This window comes from Geotrypetes seraphini, chromosome 6 (genome assembly GCF_902459505.1).
Source record: "Geotrypetes seraphini chromosome 6, aGeoSer1.1, whole genome shotgun sequence".
Classification (NCBI taxonomy): Eukaryota; Metazoa; Chordata; class Amphibia; order Gymnophiona; family Dermophiidae; genus Geotrypetes; species Geotrypetes seraphini.
This window is the reverse complement of record NC_047089.1, coordinates 48,133,256-48,153,396: the sequence shown is the minus strand read 5'-3', so window position 1 is coordinate 48,153,396 and position 20,141 is coordinate 48,133,256. Positions and strand designations below refer to the sequence as shown.

General features: G+C 40.5%; 1 protein-coding gene across 4 annotated transcripts in view; it reads left to right on the top strand.

The window, feature by feature from the left end:
• Positions 1-20,141, top strand: part of FLT1 (fms related receptor tyrosine kinase 1) — a 284,781-nt gene that overhangs the window by 54,745 nt on the left and 209,895 nt on the right. For all 4 annotated transcript variants that reach the window (XM_033949142.1, XM_033949140.1, XM_033949141.1 and 1 more), the window contains exon 4: positions 16,244-16,368. In XM_033949142.1, coding sequence (XP_033805033.1) covers positions 16,244-16,368 — 125 coding nt within the window. The remainder of the gene's footprint in view (positions 1-16,243; positions 16,369-20,141) is intronic.

The window sequence follows — 20,141 nt, the reverse complement described above, 5'->3', positions numbered from 1 at the left end:
GATAAAATGTTGATAATGAAACTTTACTTCAAAAATAGGCTTACCAAGTTTTGTGGAGACTTGGTCAGCATTTTTCCTGATGTCTCAAGAGCTACACAGCTAAGAAGAAAATAATTTTTGAAACTAAGAACAAGAGTGTTAGCTCTTGAGGCATCATTCTACTTAAAGTTTCCTTGTAAATGTCTTGTTAAGATACAGGACATTGAATATGTCTTTTGGGACCCCATTCAATTACAACAATTCTTGTTAGCTCGTGAACAGAAATGAGTTTCCTTTTTTATTTAATTATTTGATGTTTTATCTCTGAGAAAATGGTAGGATGTCAAGGTCTTATATATAGGAATGATTAGGATTCATATGAATTCAACCCATTTCTTTGATTTCCTTTTAAAATTTATGGTAAAATATGGTAGTGTGTCTCTCCAGATAGTGGGCTTTAAAAGGATTGTTTGTTTGAGTATTGTACTACATAAGTATTTGTTTTGTGAAACCTTTTTCTTTGATATCATCTGATATTATTAAATGTATTAAATTTATAAATTAAAAAAAAATAAAAAAATTGGTTGTTAGCATCTAATTGACTAATTCATTTACGTGTGTATCTGGGATCCATGCCCAAATTTGTGCAACCTATATAGAATCCAGGGGATTGTGTTTAACATATCTGTATTATTTGAATGTCCTAATGAGTGTTGTTTAAAGTGTTTTATTTGTATTGTGCTGACATTATGCTATTATGATATCATTTGTATCCTATTAATATTAGAAACATAGAGACATGATGGCAGATAAAGGTCAAACGGCCCATCCAGTCTGCCCTTCCACACTATCCACTATCTCCTCTTCTCCCTAAGAGATCCCACATGCTTGTCCCATGCTATCTTAAATTCAAAATGGTCTTCATCTCCATGCATTTTCTTACATTACTCCTGTGCCTATCACCTCTTAACTTTATCCTATGCCCTCTCCTTCTGGAGTTTTCCTTCATTTGAAAAAGGCTCTCCTCCTGCACATTAACCCCACGGAGATATTTAAACATCTCTATTGTATCCCCTGTCTCCCATATTTTTTTCAGAGTGCACTTCTCCCTCCGTATTCACAGTTTCAGAATTCACGATTTTGATTATTCACGGTTTTTAGCTTTCTGGCTCCTTCCCCCAAATTACATCAGCTTGCATAGAAAAATCGCTGATTCCAAGTGTTTATAGAGAAAATCGCTGATTCCCAGCATTTTCTTCACCGTGTTTTGCCTCTCCTTCAGGAACAGACCAGGTCTCCCATCATGTTATTCGCGGTTTCACTATATTCATGATGGCTTTTAATAGAAAACAGCGAATAACATATGAAAAAGTTATTTGCGAATTTTCTGTATTTGCGGTTTTGTTAATCCCCTATCACAGCGAATACAGAGGGAAAAGTGTATACATATTAAGTTCTCTGTCCCCTTACGATTTATGAGAAAGGCCACTAACCAATTTTGTAGCAGCCCTCTGGACCAACTCCATCCTATTTATATCTTTTTGAAGGTGCAGTTTCCAAAATTGCACACAGCATTCCAAATGGAGCCTCACCAGAGACATATACAATGACATTATCACCTCCATTTTCCTAGTGGCCATGCTTTTCCTTATACACCTGTTTTGCCACCTTGAGGTCATCAGACACAATCACCCCAGGCCCCGCTCTTCTTCTGTGCACAGTTCCTTACCTCCTATACTATACCATTCTCCTAGATTTTTGCAGCCCAAGTGTATGACCCTGCATTTTGTAGCATTAAATCTTAGTTGCCAGCTGCCTGACCATTCATTATATTTCTGCTTTTGTTCTACAATGCTGTTAAATATTAATATTTCTGATTCTGTACCACGTTAATCCTATTACTATGATTCAATTGACCATCTCCAAGTTTACATCATTGATTGTATTTATGCTTATATTTGGTTATTTTAATTTAAATTTTGCGTCAAGCTGTTTCTGTTTTACACCACGTTGGATCTAATCTGATCTAACCTTCTATTTGTGCGTCGCTCATACCTATACAGGCTCATAGAGAAAAGTGAGGGGAAGAAGAGAGAAGGTTGGGAGGAGAGGGGGAGGAGGAGAGGGAAGAGGAGAGAAGTGGAATTTAGGAGAGAAAGAGGGGATATAGGAGATTAAGTGTCGAAAAGATGGGTTTTCAGTTTCTTCCGGAGTATGGTGTAGCTAGGTTCTGGATGAATCTCTTCATAAAGGAGATTAATAAATCCCATGAAATAAATAAATAAAATATTAATTAGCAGAAGGAATAACTGAAATAGTATAGGCCGGAAAGGGGGTTTTCTGGATCTTTCTATCACGCCAGATGTCAAATCCCTTCCACTTGAAACCATGAAATGTTTTGGTGACGTAGCAAGAGTTCAGTCCGAAGGACAGCAATGATTATACAATGCTTCCAAAATGCTAATCTTGTGTGAGGTTGGCATATCAGGCCTCTCTCTGTACAGTTGGCATAAGGTCAGATGACTAATTTATTTTGCGTTCTTAGTTTACAGGGATTAGTAAGCGCGTGTGCGTTTCTGTCTGTGTGCGTTTTTTATAAACTAGCTAAAAAACTATTGAACCATTCTGAAAATTCCTTGTTAGAGAAGCCGTCCTAAATATTTACATTTCAGGATTTGAGTCCTAAAATGTGAAAGACAATGTGTAGTTTCCTAGGCAACATATTTCACGACAGTTTCCTTTCACCGCTTTTGAAGCTGACTAGCCTGAGGTTAAAATGCCGTGCCCTCTACACGCCTCCAGCCCCCAGGCTTAGAATTGGCCCAGGATCATGGTGACAGTGTGTCTGCAGACAGTAGCTCTTCCTCATGCTTCCAGCACTCCGGGCAGGAGGATTCAGGAAACTACACCGCAGCCACACTAGCTGGTCCTGGAAGTCATTTCTCAAGTTCCCTGACAAGGAGGAATGAGCCCTTGGAGAGGGCTCATTAGTTTCACTGGCATTGATATTGAAGCACCAATGACCTTTTCCTTTTCGACAGCCAATGCAAAAACAAAAAGATTGTGCTATGATAATGCTGTTTGGTTCTTGGCCTTTCCTTGAATCCAATAAGAAAGGAAATTTAGAATTAACAACTCCTCTGGGTACTTTTGTTACTGATGCAGTTGCCTTTTCCCCTTATAATCCCGCTTGCAAAACAATAGAGGTGACCACACCCTCTAGCAATAGTGACATGGACTCCAGACCTGTTGTGTAAGGAGATTTTCCTTTCTCAAGTTCCTTTGCATGACAATTTTTTCTAACACTGTTTGAAAGTCTTCCGGAATATACTTTGAGCAGTGTTCATAAAATAGCTGTCTTCTAGGTAAGTATCAGAAATAGGACAAGGAGCCCCTAAGAAAGTACTATAACCAAACACAATATGGTCTCAGTAAACATCAACAGTCATTCTTGAGAGGAGGAAAAGGATCTCAGCAGCCCATACAAACATTCCCCCCCAAATTATTTAATTTCTGTATTATATGGTCTCCGTTGTCTTACACCAATCTTACAAAAACATAAATTACCATATTGTGATTAGAAATGCTGGGGAACTTGAAGAACGTTTCCACATAACTAATTACCCTTGCGATAGACCCTTGAAGAAGCTGCCGTGAGCGGTGAAACAGGTCCCTATGGGAGACTACAAGCAAGGGGACTTCTGATTTTGAAGCTAAGTATCATTCGATATAATTTGTAAACAAAATAGATATTTATAAAAATAAGTACTTGTTTGGCTCTAAGTGTTTGTGATGAAAAAGCAAATGAGAAATGTTTGTAATGTATGAAAGGTTTTTGCTGGATCGATGGAAGACAAAAGAGCCCATATTTTACAGACATTAAATATTTTGGGTGGAATGTCTGTTTGGGCTGCTGAGATCCTTTTCTTCTTTTCAAGATTGACCGTTGATGTCTTCTAAGTAAGCACATTAAATCTGAATCAAATTAATTTATGTCTCACTTACTATGCACCGAGTCTTCTTTGACTTTGAATGCAATGACTTATCCTATTCACTCTACTATTAAAATATTGGGAGTGATTATGGATCAGAATTTAACCATGAAAGATCAGGAGGATGCTTTGGTACGGAAGGGTTTCCACACATTGTGGAAATTGCGTACCATTAAAGCATATTTTGATGTTTCATCTTTTAAATGATTGGTTCTTTCATTGGATCTGTAATATTGTCTACTTTGCTGGTTACCCAAAAAATCTATTAGTTTGTGCATTATTCAGAATGCTGCTGTTCGACTGATCTTTAATCTGAAAAAATTTGGTCATGTCACCCGTTTCTTCATGAATTGCATTGGTTGCCAGTCGAGGATCGTGTGAAATTTAAATTTGGTTGCATTTGTTATAAGGTATTGTTTGGCCTTGCACCTAATTATCTTGTGGATTCATTCACATTTGTTAATTCAAAGCACTCTCGACGCACACATGCTGTATTTACCTTTCCAACAGTCAAAGGTTGTCAGTATAGAAAAATATCAAAGTCTCCTGTCGTTTCAAGCTGTAATATGGGATAAAGATCTGAATTCTCTTAATAGCGACCTCTTGCTCATATCAGCATTTTAGGAGCCAATTGAAAATGAATTTGTTTACAAGATTATTAGGAAATATATGTATTACATTCAACTGTACTGTATATGTGCAGATTTTTTTAAAATTCTATTTTGTAAACCGCATAGAACTTAATGGTATTGTGATATAGAAATAAATTTTTATGTTATGTTATTTTTTAAGTTATGCAATTACCTTTTACTAAGTTGCATTAGGCGCTAATGTGCTCCTAATGTGTCCCTAATGCACTTCCATTTTAGGATGTGCTAATCCGGTGACGCGTCAAAAGCGCGCCAGACTTTGGTGCACCGACAATCCTGCGGTGACATTTGTGCGCAGGACATATGCGTGCCGCCGTTGAAGCCTTTTGGTTAGCGCTCTGAGGGGATGTGTGTGTGGGGACCTCCCCCCACTACATTTACAAATCCTCGTACTCCCGTTGGGGGGACCCCCCACCACTAAACTGAAAACTCCCGAACAGCAAAAATGGAAAGAAGAATGGGAGTTTTCAGTGTAATTGGGGGGGGTTTCCCCCAACCCCCCCAAAAGTGAGCGCGAGGACTTTTAAATGTACTAGCGGGGTTCCCCCTCCCAACACCCCACTCACAGCGCTAACGGGAAGGCTTCAAAGCGGTGGCACACATATGTCCTACGCACAAATATCACCATGGGAATGTCAGCGTGCCAAAGTCCGGTGTACTGCTAATCCAGGTACTAAAAAAACGTTCTAGTTTTTTGGAAGGTGGGGCGTGTCAGCTGTCAGGGGCAGAGAGTGGGTATTTCTGGGCTAATTAGTTACTGCAGCTATATTACTACAAACTATCTGAGTAGGTGAAGGATTACTATGTGAGCCCTTCCCACTGACAGAATGGGTGGCAGTAAGTGCTACATTTTTAACGGCAACATTAATGCATGGCTATTAATACAAAGAATTGAAAATTGACCATTTTATGGCTGCAGTTAAAAATGGGCTTAGCTTGTGGGAAATCCCATGCGAGGGCATCCTAAGGCAACTTTATACCCCAGCTTAGTAAAGAGGCCCCTAAGTAGGTGACAATGAAACACACATGAAAACATAGACTATTCCCTATATTATATACAAGAGACTTTGTACCAGGCAGGGAGGGGGGAATTTTTAAGAAGTGGGAGGCAAAAGGGTTAAGATGCTTTGGCCAAATAATTGAGGAAGGGGAGGTAAAAGCTTTTATTGACATGCATGGTCGATATCAATTAGAAGCGAGGGATCTCTTTACAGATAAAACATTATATATTGACATATAAGGGGAAGAGTAATGGAATCCTAAAGAAATCTGAATTTGAAAAAAGACTAGGGGAACCAGCAGTAAAAGGGTGTATTTCCTGGTTATATAAAATTATAAATGAAGATAAAGTAATCAAAACCTCATATATGAAAGCATGGGAAAAAGACCTGGGGAAGGAATGGTCTATAGACGAATGCGGGGTAATTGTATTACCGTATTTGCCGGCGTATAAGACGACCCCCCAACTTTTACAGTTAAAATATAGAGTTTGTTATATACTCGCCGTATAAGACTACCCCTTCTTCCGATTCGCGACCCTCCCCCCCCAAGCCGGCAAAAACAGCTTTGCACCGCAGGCCCAGCCGCCCAAGACGAGTCGGAGGCCCCTACCCGCCGCATCCTGCACGTGGGCAGACTCAGCACAAACGCTGCTGATGGCCCCAATCGACACGCTGACCTCCCCGCGCACGCTGACCATCTTCTCTCTGCCTGCACTTTCCCCGCGGCCCTCTTCGGCGACTCAGCAGGGGCAGCGATCAAGACAGGCTGCAAACGTCGGGACCTTCCCTCTCTGAGTCCCGCCTATTTTGTTTCAACTTCCTGTTTCCGCATAGGCGAGACTCACAGAGGGAATGACCGCCTGTCTTGATCGCCCGAGGCTGGGAGGAACAGAAGATTTCTGCAAACACCATCGGGGCAGAAAATTTAACGGGTCCATCTCGCCGGTCCTGTGCGGACCGGCAGGAATTTTCTGCGGACCGGCACGTAAACAGTACCCGGCGTATAAGACGACCCCCGACTTTGGGGAGGATTTTAAGGTACTGAAAAGTCATCTTATACGCCGGCAAATACGGTACATCTTTTTCAGATAGCTAGAGCTACTACTTTGGTGGAAAATGCTATTAAACTTTTAACACGCTGGTATACTACTCCAGTTTTAATTAATAAATGCAATAAGCAGAGTGATGCTACTTGGTGTCAGGTCAAAAGCACGCCGAGACAAAGACGTGCCCAGACAATTGAGCGCAGCGCGCGCTGCCGCGCCGCTCTAAATTACTGTTTTTAGTGCTCCGACGGGGGGGCGTGGGGGGAACCCCCCCACTTTACTTAATAGAGATCGCGCCGTGTTGTGGGGGCGTTGTGGGGGGTGTGGGGGGTTGTAACCCCCCACATTTTACTGAAAACTTAACTTTTTCCCTGTTTTTAGGGAAAAAGTTCAGTTACAGTAAAATGTGGAGGGTTACAACCCCCCAAACCCCCCATAACGCCGGCGCGATGGTCTATTAAGTAAACTGGGGGGGTTCCCCAACAAAACCCCCCGTCGGAGCCCCTAAAAACTGTAATTTAGAGTGGCGCAGCGGCGCGGGCTGCGCTCAATTGTCGGCGCGCGCTTTTGTCTTTCGCGCCGTTGTCTATGAACCATGCTACTTGCTAGAAAGGATGTGGCAAAAGAGGTACATTCTATCATATGTGGTGGGAATGCCAAAGGGTACAAAGGTTTTGGGTACAAGTATTTGGCTATCTGAGCAGATTAATCCAGATTCCACTTAAGTTGAATGCTGAAATGGCACTGTTGGGAATAAAAAATAGAAGGCTTATCATCTTCTCAATCTAAACTTTTGGATTTGGCATTTATAGCTGCTGGATTGACATTGGGTCAGCAATGGTGCATGCGAGATGTACCAACATTAAAAGATATGAGGGAACGTCTGGGAATAATCTGTGAGAAATATAGACTGTCGGCCCTATTAACAAATCAATTAGCAAAGTTTAATGATATATGGGAGAGTTACATTCAAATGGAAAAAGAAGTTACATTCAAATGGAAAGAATTCAAAGGTATACTGTCATTCTTATAGACTGGGGAGCCAGGTCTCCGGGGAGGGGAAGGGGGGTGGGGGAAGTAGGGGTTAGGATTGTTTTAATAGTAGGATAGATAAGTTGCATAATCATTATTAATGTATTAAGACTGTGAATCGCATTCATTGATGATTATGTGTGTAGCGATATAGGATTCCTTTAATAATGGGATAGATAAGCTGCATTATCTTTACCTTTATTAGTTTACTAAGATTGTGAATCACATTCTTTGTTGATTTGTTTTGTGATGAGATCGCTATATTAGAATAAAAATTATTAAATAAAGAATTTAAAAAAAAAAGAAAACATAGACTACATCCACAAATTAAAGAACAACCTACAATCAAACAATGTACAATCTTATATCTTGTTGAATCATAACTCTCAGATCTTTTTATAAGCTTCGTCAACAAAAATACAAGAGAGATTTATATATATAGAGTTATAGAGTTATATATATAGAGAGAGTTATATATATATAGAGAGAGTTATATGTATATATATATATATATACATATATATATATATATATAGAGAGAGAGAGAGAGTTAGATAAAGAGATAGATATAGAGAGTTTTATATATATATATATATATATATAGAGAGAGAGATATATAGAGATAGAGTTAGATATATATCATAACTCTCAGATCTTTTTATAAGCTTCATCAACAAAAATACAAAATGATCAAAATGCTCCTTATGAGGGGCCGCTGAAAAGTTTGCAGCCCAATCAAGAAGAGAATGATGTGGAGTCACGAAACTTACAAGTTATTCCACACTTTTCTTGACACTTTTCATTTTATTTCATATCATTGAAATGAAAATTGTCAAGAAAAATGTGGAATAACTTGTAGGTTTCGTGACCAGGGCAGGATGGACCACTGGTCTGACCCAGCAGCTGCAATTCTTATGTTCTTATGGTTAGGTTGAGAACTTTTCAGCGGCCCCTTGCACATTAAAGAAAAGCTTTTTTTTTTTTTCATAGAAAACATCTTCAAATTCGTTCAAGAAATGCTAAAATCCCTTTCTTGATACAGATATTCAGGAAATAATTTTCAGTCCTGTGGCCTGCCAACAGAGCCGGTTATATTTCAGTTGGCTGCAGATTTTCATTTTGACAGATTCTGGTATAGCTGATCTCATCCATGCTGGATGGAGTTTGAATATATTTATTATTTTTAGTGGTAATATTAGAAGTAAATTGCTAAGGGCTATCTATAACAGAAAAGGGAGGGGTAGGATGATCTTTTAGCCAAATGTGAAATAGGAGTAGGTACATTTCCATTTCTGTTTCAGATCTCTGCATGCATAAGTTTTTTTTTTTAATTAATGAAGCAAAATTAATACAAAAAAGGAGAAAATGAAGGCCCCCTTTTATCAAGCTGCATTAGGGTTTTCCTCACAGGTCGCTGTGGTAACAGCTCTGACACTCATAGTTTCCAAGTTTCTTACATATTTGATACACCGTCTATCAAAGGTTACCTCGACGGTTTACAATACTAAACTTTAAAAAGAAAAAAAGAAAAGAAAAGGGAGGCATTCATAGTTAAAATATCGAGGACAGATTAGACAAAGACATATGGTAACAAAAGGGTCCATGGGTAAGGATGAATAATGTACATCGACTTTTTACCACAGTGGACTGCAATTAAAAAACCAACCCTAATAAAAGGGGGACCGAAATGAATAAGAAAATGAAAAATTTTCTCCTGCTCATCTTTAGTATTTGATTTCCTCTAGGAAGGATTTTAGCAGGCTACATAGAACAACACGTGCTGGAATATAGTCAAGATGCTGGGATTAGTATTCACAGGGATAGAAAAATTTTGGAAAACACATTTCTTTTTCAGTATATACAGATCTTGAAATTTGAAATGGGCGTAAGCCAAAGGTCTTAGGAAACAGAGCAATATTGGTTCATCTGGTAAGACACTCTTATTGGTGTTCTTCTCCTCTGATGCCAGCTCCAGACTCTGTTCCTTTCATTTTGCTGTGCAATACGACTGGAATAGACTTCTTGAGTTGGTATATCATGCTTCCTACTCTGGCCCTTTCAAATCCAGGCTAAAAGCCTACCTTTTCGAAACCCACTACTCATCTGTTCAGTGCCCATGTTTATTTATTCTCATAATAACTCCTTAATCCCCTTTCCTTCTCATTTTAATTCTCCCTCTTGCCAGTCTCTTCCCTTCCCTCAATACCTCTCTCCTTCTTTCAGCCTTTATTGCATTCCCCCTCTTTCTAGTTTCTGCCTACCTTCATGCCTTCTCTTTTCCTTACATTAAGAACTTTCCTTCCTGCCCTCTTCTCTCTCTAATCTCTCCTTCTCTGTGCAACTGGGAGGCAGGTGGCTGTATCTTATGAGGGTGACTCCTCCCAGGCAGCTCCTCATGGGGCCAGATTCTATTAAGGACACTCAAAATGGGTGCTGCAAAAGATTGGCACTAAATGTGATTATGCTCATATAAAGAGCATGCATCTTTTATAGAATCGAGCATAGTGTAAATGTCTATGCTCTAACTTTGGGTGCCAGATTTATGCCTGCTGAAATCTAAACCCAGAACTCTATAGCAATACATGTAATCTTGACAAGGAGAAAACTCAAGTTTGAGCTCTAAAAGAAAATAGCAACTTCCTTCCCAATCTATAGGAATAGCATTACTTTTTTGATTGGCTTTTTTTTTTTTTTATGTTCCCACAATTAATTCTTGAATCTAATGAGGACTTGAGCTAATTTTACCATAATAGTTCTTTTTGTACTGCTTAACATTGTTAAGTATGGATTTATATGATTGTAATATGCTTTGGTTAAATTTGCTTTCTGTACAAGTTCACTTGATATAATATTGAAAGCAATAAAAATATAAAAAAAAACCCAAACAATACATGTAATCTGATAGGTGTGGATGGTTGATTGGTCGAGTTTTCTTTTTGGGTGATTCTTCCCATTGCTTTGGGTTCCTCCCGGGTCTCTTCTGGTCTCCCTTCTTTGGTCACTTCTTGTTTCAAGTCACCTCTGGTCATTTGGTGGTTATTTCCAGTTTCTGGTCACCTCTGGTTACTTCTGGTCTCCACTGCAAGGTTTCTGCCCTAGGCCACACTAGAACTACAATGTTAAGATTTGGGTTTACTGGGGGTTATGCAGGTGCCTTCTGTTCTTCCTTGGTCCGGAGGTCTTGTGAAGGGGTTTTCAAGTGGCTTAGGGTGAGATTACTCTGGTGGACTCTCTCCTGGCCGGAATATGTTCAAGGTCCCCTTCCTTCCTTCACTGACTAAGGCTTGAGTCCATATAAGTTTCTTTTCTCCAATCACATTTTCCCTTGTTTTACATCTTTTGTAAATGACATGCAAATTAGGACTCTCTTCACTTTGCCTTATGGGTCCCACTCAAACCCAGCTGTTCTTAGCATATTGTCTTTCCTTGAGGAAAGACCTCGTCACATGGGCCTATAGTCCTTCCATGATCATGCCCTCTTTTCAGTTGTACATGATGGGATGCATACTCAAATCTGAATTAGCACCAATTAATGTCAGTAATTGGTTGTTAGCAGTCAATTATTGCTTGTTAATGGCTCATTAGCCAATTAAACTATATGTACATCTCAGGATTGCACCCAAATCTGGATGTCATATATAGAATCGAGGAGAAAGTGCCAAATATTAGGCATTCATGTGCCTTGATGCACACATTTGACCCCCATACCCCTCCCTGAGAACAGTTAATTCTAAAAAGTGCTATTAGAGAGTTACTATTCATTGAGAAAAAACATTAAAAGAGACATGTGGAGATGCAGGGGACAATAACGGAAGCTTATTTGCATAAAATTGTGGGCTACTTATTGAGACCCCCCACCGATCTCTGTGAGTAAATGTATGTGCATGTTCAGAACCTGTGCTATTTTACCTGCAAGCAAACAACAGTCCTGGTTGGGTAATTATATCAACGGAGCCATGCTGTCCTATGGCGCTTTTAGAAAAGAAACCAAGACAATATTATTTGACAAATTAATCTCTTAATCTGTGCTTTCATTTTTAACATAATTAATTTTATTCCATTAATTTAAAATTTTTTATGTCTTTTTTAACATAACAGGTTCATTTTTTACTATTTTGTATTTCACTGATTGTCCAGTTGTTTTTTGTTTTGTTTTTCTCTTTTGTGGAAACCGCCTAGAATTCTTCTGATTAAGGCGGTATAGAAAAATAAAGTTATGTCATGTTATGCATAAAATGTGTAGAGACGGCTCAAAGAAAGAAAATGTGTGTGTCATTTTGGGGCATGTTTTGTGACTGAGTACCTGCGCTGTACACGCTGGCTACATTTTTAAAGGAAAGTTCTGTGGAAAGGATTTCAGTACTGTAACTCAAGACACTATTGTATTTATTTACTTGATAAAGCCTTCATGCAGCTTTTTATCAAGTAGTTTTACTGAGTATTTTTATTTTATTTGTTTATTGATAAAGTGCTTGTAATCTGCTAGGGATATTGGATTCCTTAGAGACCCAGGGATTATAAATTTTTTAAAAAGAAGTCAGAAAAATATACAATAAATATTGAAGCAGACTGACTTATAATGAAAAAGTTCTCATAAGTCAGTCTGCTTCAATATTTATTTAGGGATATTGGATTGGCATAATGTACTTTTAATTAATTAAATCAATATGATAAATTACCTACTTGATCAAGATGATTTACAAGAATCACATATTACAATAACAGTAAAGAAATAATTTTCACATAGAGTACAAAGGTAGCATTTATTCACACAGAAATATCATATAAATGAAATTCATACTCCATAAATGTTACATTATGATTATCACTAGTTTTTTAGCCCGTTACATTAATTGGTGCTAGCAGCCCTTCTCCCTTACTTTTTTCTCGCCCCTGTCTAGCAACACCCCCTTCTTCTCTGCTCCCTCTTTCTAGCAGTAGTCCTTCTCCCTTACTTTTACCTCCCCCCTGTCCAGCAGCACCTCTTCCCTGCTCCCCCTGTCCAGCAGTAGTCATTCTCCCTAACTTTTAGCTCCCCTCTGTCCAACAGCACCCCTTCCCTGCTTCCCCTATCCAACAGTAGCCATTCTCCCTTCCTTTTACCTTCCCCCTGTCCAGCAGCACCATTTGTTCCAAATTCCAACGGTCTCTCCCTATCATCCGGATCATCAATCCCTCTCCTCCTCTTCCCGTTGCCTGGGTGCCTGCTGCGCTGCGTTATGTGGAGCTCTCTCCAATGCTCACACTCTCTCCCTGTCCTCCTGCCCCAGGGTGCTCGATTTCCCCCCCCCCCCAAACGGATGGGGGTGGGTGAGGGAGAACAGGGAGTCCAGGACACTAGGGTGAAACGGAGGAGGGAGGGATAATGAGGTAGAGTTGAGTGTGCGACTGCATGCGGTGGTCCTTTGCTTCCTGTTCATCTCCGTGGGCAGAGGGATTTTTTTCCTGTAGGCCGGCTTCCTCTCTCCCCTCTCTGTCACAGATCACAACAGACGTGCGGGATGTTCAGTAATGGAGGCGGCCAGACCATGGGCCTCTGAATAGTACCTGGGGGGGGGGGGCGCATTTGGGCTGCAGGTCGCAAGTTTGAGACCGGGAGGGGGGAGTCTTCGGGGAAACAGGCATCTGCTCCTGCTACTGCGCATGTGCGGCGCCATGGACGCACAGACCCACACATTTTGAAGTGTGCATGCACGCTAAGGGAATTATTATAGCAGATATATTCTTCTGCTCAGCCCATACCTTTGGACACTGGTTTGTACCATTTCTGAAAATGGAACATTTGACTCAAAACATCTACTATGTCAGTATTCAGGAAACCTCCCTCAAAAGAGGAGTCAAGTTGCTTATAATCCAAACCCCCAGAAGATCCTCAACTAGGCTACTGCTTTTCAGGATTCCATTTCTTGTTCTCACCTGATTTACAGCAGCATAATTGCTTCATTTCAGAGGATGTTTCCATGCATGCAGTGGTTAATTGCATACTTATCAGTTAAACTCCAACAGTGAACTTAGAAATGTCTCCAAAATGTCAACAGAAGTGAAAAGCAGGAAACAGACCCATTTTCTCCATTTCCTAACATACAAGAAAGTAAATAAACCTGCCCTAAATCTCTATATAAATAAACTTACTTGCATAACAGTGCTATTTAAACATTTTCCTCTTAAATTCGTTTTTCAAAGATCATATAATGACATTTTTATTTACCCCCCTGCCCCCCACACTCACACAGTGACATTAGAATCAGAATAATATAACGTTAGAACCATAGAAGTTTATTTTCTTATTGTAAAAACGTTCTAACTAAAGTATACTAGTGTTGGCTTCTCAACATTTTACAAGAGGAGGACTTGGGTGTGATAATTAATATGTGATGATCTTAAGGTGGTCAAACAGGTTGAAAAGGCAACAGTGAAAGCTAGAAGGATGCTAGGATGCATAGGGCGAGATATGGTCAATAGGAAAAAAGAGGTATTGATGCCACTGTATAAGACTGGTGAGAACTTGTTTAGAATATTGTACACAATTCTGGAGACCACACTTTCAAAAAGGATGGAGCTACTACAGTGGTCGGTCGGTGGTTTTCATAAGGCATATGTGGACAGACTTAAAGATCTCAATATGTATAGTCTGGAGGAAAGGCGGGAGAGGGGAGATATGATAAAGATCTTTAAATATCTATATGGCATAAATGCGCATGAGGTGAGTCTCTTTAATTTTAAAAGAAGCTCTGGAATGAGAGGGCAAAGGATAAAGTTAAGAGGTGATAGGCTCAAGAGTAATCTAAGAAAACACTTTTTTAAGGAAAGGGTGACAGATGCATAGATTAGTTGCCTGGTAGAGGTGGTGGAGACAAAGACTGTGTCTGAATTCAAGGAAGCTGACACATATGAACCCCTCTCCCCTATCCACCCCATGTTTTTCCTCCATTTAAAACCCCTTGTAATCTAATATTAAGGTGGAAATGTCAGCTTAAATACTACTGTGACATCAACCACCCTATCACCCCCCCCCCCCATTTGCCCTTTTTCCATCTGTCCTCCAAATGTCATGACTCTGAGTCCAGGAGGGTGAGTGGGTTGAAAGCCTCCTTCTACCTGGTCTTCCCTGATAAAATGATTGCCCACTGCTTGCCCCATATTCCTTGTCTGATCGGAGCTTGGAACTCTCTCAACTATTATATTCAGAATCTTGCTTTACTCAGCAACAACCTGCTCTCATGTTAAATTTTCCCTCTCCCCACCTGTACTTCACATCCAGACCAATTTGGTTAAGAGTCACCCACCGAACCTTATGAAGAATGGTCTGGTCAACCATTGTATTGCATCCTAGCGATCATTTTCTAGGGGTGTCCTACTGAAGATGTGGATAAATTTCCACTTGCTACGAAGTATTAAAAAAAATCTCCAGCCAATATTCGGCACTATTTAGCTGACTGGGAAGGGATCCTGGCTGGCTAAATAACACTAAACAGCTAACCACCAGTATTCAGTTTACAGTTTAGGGCAGTGTCCCGCAAACTTTGTTGAGTCGTGGCACACTAAACGTAGTGGCTGCAGCTCGAGGCATCCCGGAAGTGCGCATCGTCGACGCGAGGCCAGCATGTGCATGTATGACATCATCACGTCGGTGTCTGCGCATGCGTGAAGGCCCTCCAGTTGGGCTCTGAGCCGCCAGTGGGGGGTGCTAGCAGGGAAGATGAGCAGAGTGAAGGAGAGGCGCAGGTGCCAGCTGATTGGCTACAGGATGTGCCTCTTGCCGCGAGAGGCACATCCTGTAGGCAGTCAGCCAGCGCCCGCGCCTCTCCTTTTCCCCAGCATCTTGCGGCACACCTGAAATTTCAGGAGGCACACTAGTGTGCCACGGCACAGTTTGTGATACACTGGTTTAGGGGGGTGAAGAAATTTTGTACATTAAAGAAAAGTAGGACTTGGGTGTAATAATATGTGATGATTTCAAGGTGATAGCAACTATATTCCCCCCCCCCCAAAAAAAAAAATGGGAGCAGAATCCACAAGCTAATATACTGAATATCCTGATCAGTGGCTAGCTTGGCCACTGGCTATGACACGTGACACAGCCAATCAGAACCATTGGCTGACCAGCTAAGTTGAGCAGCCAGATAGACCTGCCTAAATAGCAGTGGATGAATATCGACTTGGCTGGCTATGTCAAATGCAGCTTAACATAGACCGGAAATTCAATACCAGCCCAGCATTGAATTTCTGGGTTTTCCGCTAGGTGCGGGAGGTAGTCAGGCTGCTTCCCATAGTATGAAAATTGGACTCTTTGACTTTTTCCATGAAGCATCCTGATGGCACTGAATAAAGCTTCAACAAGTATGAGATTTGGGGAAAATGCACAGACTAGGCCGCGTCAAGGCAGGTATGCTCTAAAAACATTAAAAATTGTTCAATCATTGTGTGAATTATCCAATTTGATTGCAGTTTTCTGTACCATGTCAATGTTTTTGTCCAGTCCGTTTATTTTTTTGAATATTTCATGTATCAAACTTAAATTGTATTTTATTTTCCCTTCACAGATACTAGCAAACCGTTTGCAGAGATACACAATGACATCCCTAAACTTGTATACATGAATGAAATGAAGAAGCTGATAATCCCCTGCAGAGTCACAGCGCCAAACATCACCGTCACACTGAAAATGGTACATAATTTAGTGCAATTTAATTCAGCTTTTGCGCACCGTTTAAGACAGAGAGGAAGAATTTTCCTGGAGTAGACAAGTGATGGATAATATTTCACAACCAATTAGGACAGGAAAGAGAAGGAAAAATTTATCCTGTCATTATTCAGCCACTGGTGGTCAGCGTGTTTTAAAGTGCCGACAGCTATGGGCTGAATTAAGCCCAGATATTCAATGCCTGACCACTTGGTACTGAATATCCGGGCACATGTGAGTGCTAGTATTTATCTGGGTTCCAACCGATATTCAACAGGACTAGATAAGGCAATTAGGTTTCAGGTGTATTCAAGACTTGATATACTGCCTGTAGAAAAATGTCTGAGAAGTTTACAATAATAATCTTAAAAGAGGGGGGGGGGAATGAAAGTGAATTATACTAGAAGAAAAGGGAACAAAGTGAGGGTGAAGATGGAACTACAAGGGAGGAGAGAGGAAATAGGGGAGTCTGCACAGGTTGTTTCCAAGGCCAGGAAGACAATTAATTGTATGTGCCAATAAAAAAGAATGTTTTTAAGAACATAAGAATTTGCCTCCGCTGGGTCAGACCAGAGGTCCATCGCGCCCAGCAGTCCGCACCCGTGGTGGCCCATCAGGTCCATGACCTGTCATGTTTACTTGATTTAGCCCTATAGCCCCCTTGTTTTTATCTTTACTCTTTCCATACTCTTATCTACCCTTATCTGTATCCCTCAATCCCCCTATCCTTCAGGAATCCATCCAATCCCTCTTTGAATCCCCGTATGATTCTTTAAATTTATTGAGTCATGTCTGTTCATAGATATGAAGGAAATGCATTCCAAAGTGTCAGACCTGTGACTGAGAATATAGTGTGTCATGTTGTTTCGTAGGTAATTAGACGTGAATGTGGTATAAATAGAAGGTTATGTTGTGATGATCGGAGTGTTCGAGAGTGTGGTAAAGAGTAAGTAAGCAATTTAAGTAAAGGGGAATATTCAACTTATAGATTTTGAAGACAAAGAGGAGAATTTTATAGGTAATTCTGTGTTTTTATAGGTAAACAATGGGCAGCTCTAAGCAGTAGGGTAACATTGTTGTATTTGTGTGATTCTGTAATTAGTTTTATGGCTGTATTTTGGATAAGTTAGAGGTGCTGTAATTCTTTTTGATGGATGCTGTCGTATAATGCATTTTAGTAGTCGAGTTGAGAGATGCCCAAAGAATGAATCAAGATGTAGAAAGCTGACGGATCAAGCAGGGCTCTAATAGTGTGAATCATTTTTAGTTTGTAAAAGCTATGTTGAGTGACTTGTGAAATTTGTTTTTGGTAATTTATTATCTAATGTGAACCCCATGGATGGATGACACTTCTGGAACAATCACTTTATTGAAGGCAATAGAAGCAGAAAGTTTTTGGGCATCATTGGGAGTGAAGAAAAGGGTCTTAGAGTTGATTAAATTGAGATGTCTTGTAGCCAGGTGCTTATTTGTGTTAGTGTGGATTTCAGTAGTGTCTGCAGAATTAAGAGGGAAAAGTAACTGAATGTTATTGGTATAAATGAATGATATAAATCCTAAGAACTGAGCAAAAGTCAGTAAGGGTGCTAGGAAAATGTCAAAGAGTAGGGGTGCATGTACTGACTCCTGAGGACCCATACTGGCGGGAGTATAGGTTCATTGTGTAAGATATTTATTTATTTAGGTATTTGTATTTCGCCTATCAGGTTATCTAAGCGGTTTACAATCAGGTACTCAAGCATTTTCCCTATCTGGCCCGGTGGGCTCAAAATTTATCTAATGTACCTGGAGCAATGGATATGAAGTGACCCAATCATGAGCAATGTCTGTAATTCTAATTTGAGAGCGATGACTAAGAAGGAGAGATTGATCAATGGTATCAAATGTGGCCATGAAGTCAAGTGACAAAAGTTGTACTGATTTCACAGACCAACAACAACAACAAAAATTTCTTGGTGCCTTGGGTTTTTTGACCTGTTCCTGGGGTTATTTGGGGTGCTGATTCAGAAAATTGCATTGGATAGACTGTCTCATCTCTAGTTTCTTAGATATGGTTGAATTTAAGCCTTTGAAATAATAGAGCCAAACATGAACACTGGGCAAAAAAAGATTGGCCTCCGAGGGAATATATGGTGGTTAGAGGACAAAATGTAATCAATGAACCTTTGGTAGCACGAGAGAGAATTATTCTGCCACCACTACATGTAAAGCTAGGCCTGATGAAACAATTTGTAAAGACTTTGAATAAAGACGGTTCGTGCATTGAATATATAGCTCATATGCTACCTGAACATACCATGGAAGAATTTAAGGCAGGAATTTTCGATGGTCCACAGATTAGACAACTTATAAATGACCTGCATTTCATAGCATCAGTGAATGAAATCGATCGTGTTCCTGGTTTTCATTTGTTCTTGTTGTGAAAAACTTTCTTGGCAACAAGAAGGCAGACAACTACACACATTTAGTAAAGGATATGTTCTTTCATTTCAACAGGCTTGGCTGTAACATGAATGTTAAAGTACATTACCTTACTTGAAGGGTATTAACGTAGAACAAAATCTTTTCCAGAGAAAGGAAAATGGTAAAACCAGAGGACATAGTTTGAGATTGAGGGGTGGTAGATTCAAGAACAATGTTAGGAAATTCTACTTTACAGTGAGGGTGGTGGATGCCTGGAATGCGCTCCTGAGAGAGGTGGTGGAGAGGAAAATGGGGACTGAATTCAAAGAAGCGTGGGATGAACACAGAGGATCTAGAATCAGAAAATAATATTAAATATTGAACTAAGGCCAGTACTAGGCAGACTTGCACCATCTGTGTCTGTATATGGCCATTTGGGGGAAGATGGGCTGGAGAGGGCTTCAATGGATGGGAAGGTGTAGATGGGCTGGAGTAGGTTTTGACAGAGATTTCAGCAGTTGGAACCAAAGCACACAAGGGAGTACTTCCATCCGTAGGGGGTCCATGACTCAGGCGGGAGGAGGATATCCTAAGCCCCAGGGAAATAGTCAAGAGACCTCAAAGAAAGCCCAGGAGGTAGGAGGCCCCAGTAAAAAACCTATGACCTGTTTCAGGTGTGGCAAGCCCGGACATCTCCAAAAACAGTGTAGGGTGAAACTGGCACTGACTACTTCTCGGGTGGGAGACAAGACTGTTCCTAAATCCTATCAGTTAGGTGTTCAGAGTATGGGTGTCAAGGGAATAAGTTGGTTGGGGCTTCAGATACCAACTGACTCCTCTCAGGATGGATATTATGTGACTGTGAGGGTGGAAGGTTATCCTTTGGTGGCCTTTTTGGATAGCGGGGCCTCCCATTCTATGATGAGGGAGCAGGTCTGGGACGCTATCCGGACGAGGGAGACGATGGTGGGTCCAGAAGGGCCTAAAGTCTCGATTAAATGTATTCATGGGGATGTTCAGGAGTATGCTAAGACAGTGGAGTTAGCCCCATGTTACGTGGTGGGATAGTGGGCCTAATTTCTGGCGATTCAAGACCACACGATGCACACTGTCTTTCCAGCCTTCAGTCGCTGAAGAAGCCAGTATTTTTACACTGTCTTGTAGCTTTGTTTTGGTGGAAAAGTTTTTCCTTTCTTTTGGTAATGAACTCCACCTGGACTACGAGTTAAATAAGAACTTACCTCTGAGGAAGAGAGTTTTGTTTGAGTTTGGACTCTTGTTGATTTCTCAACCAGAGACTGTTTATTGAACATTGTGTTTGCCTTGTATGGGAAGCCCGTTGGCTTTGCCATTTC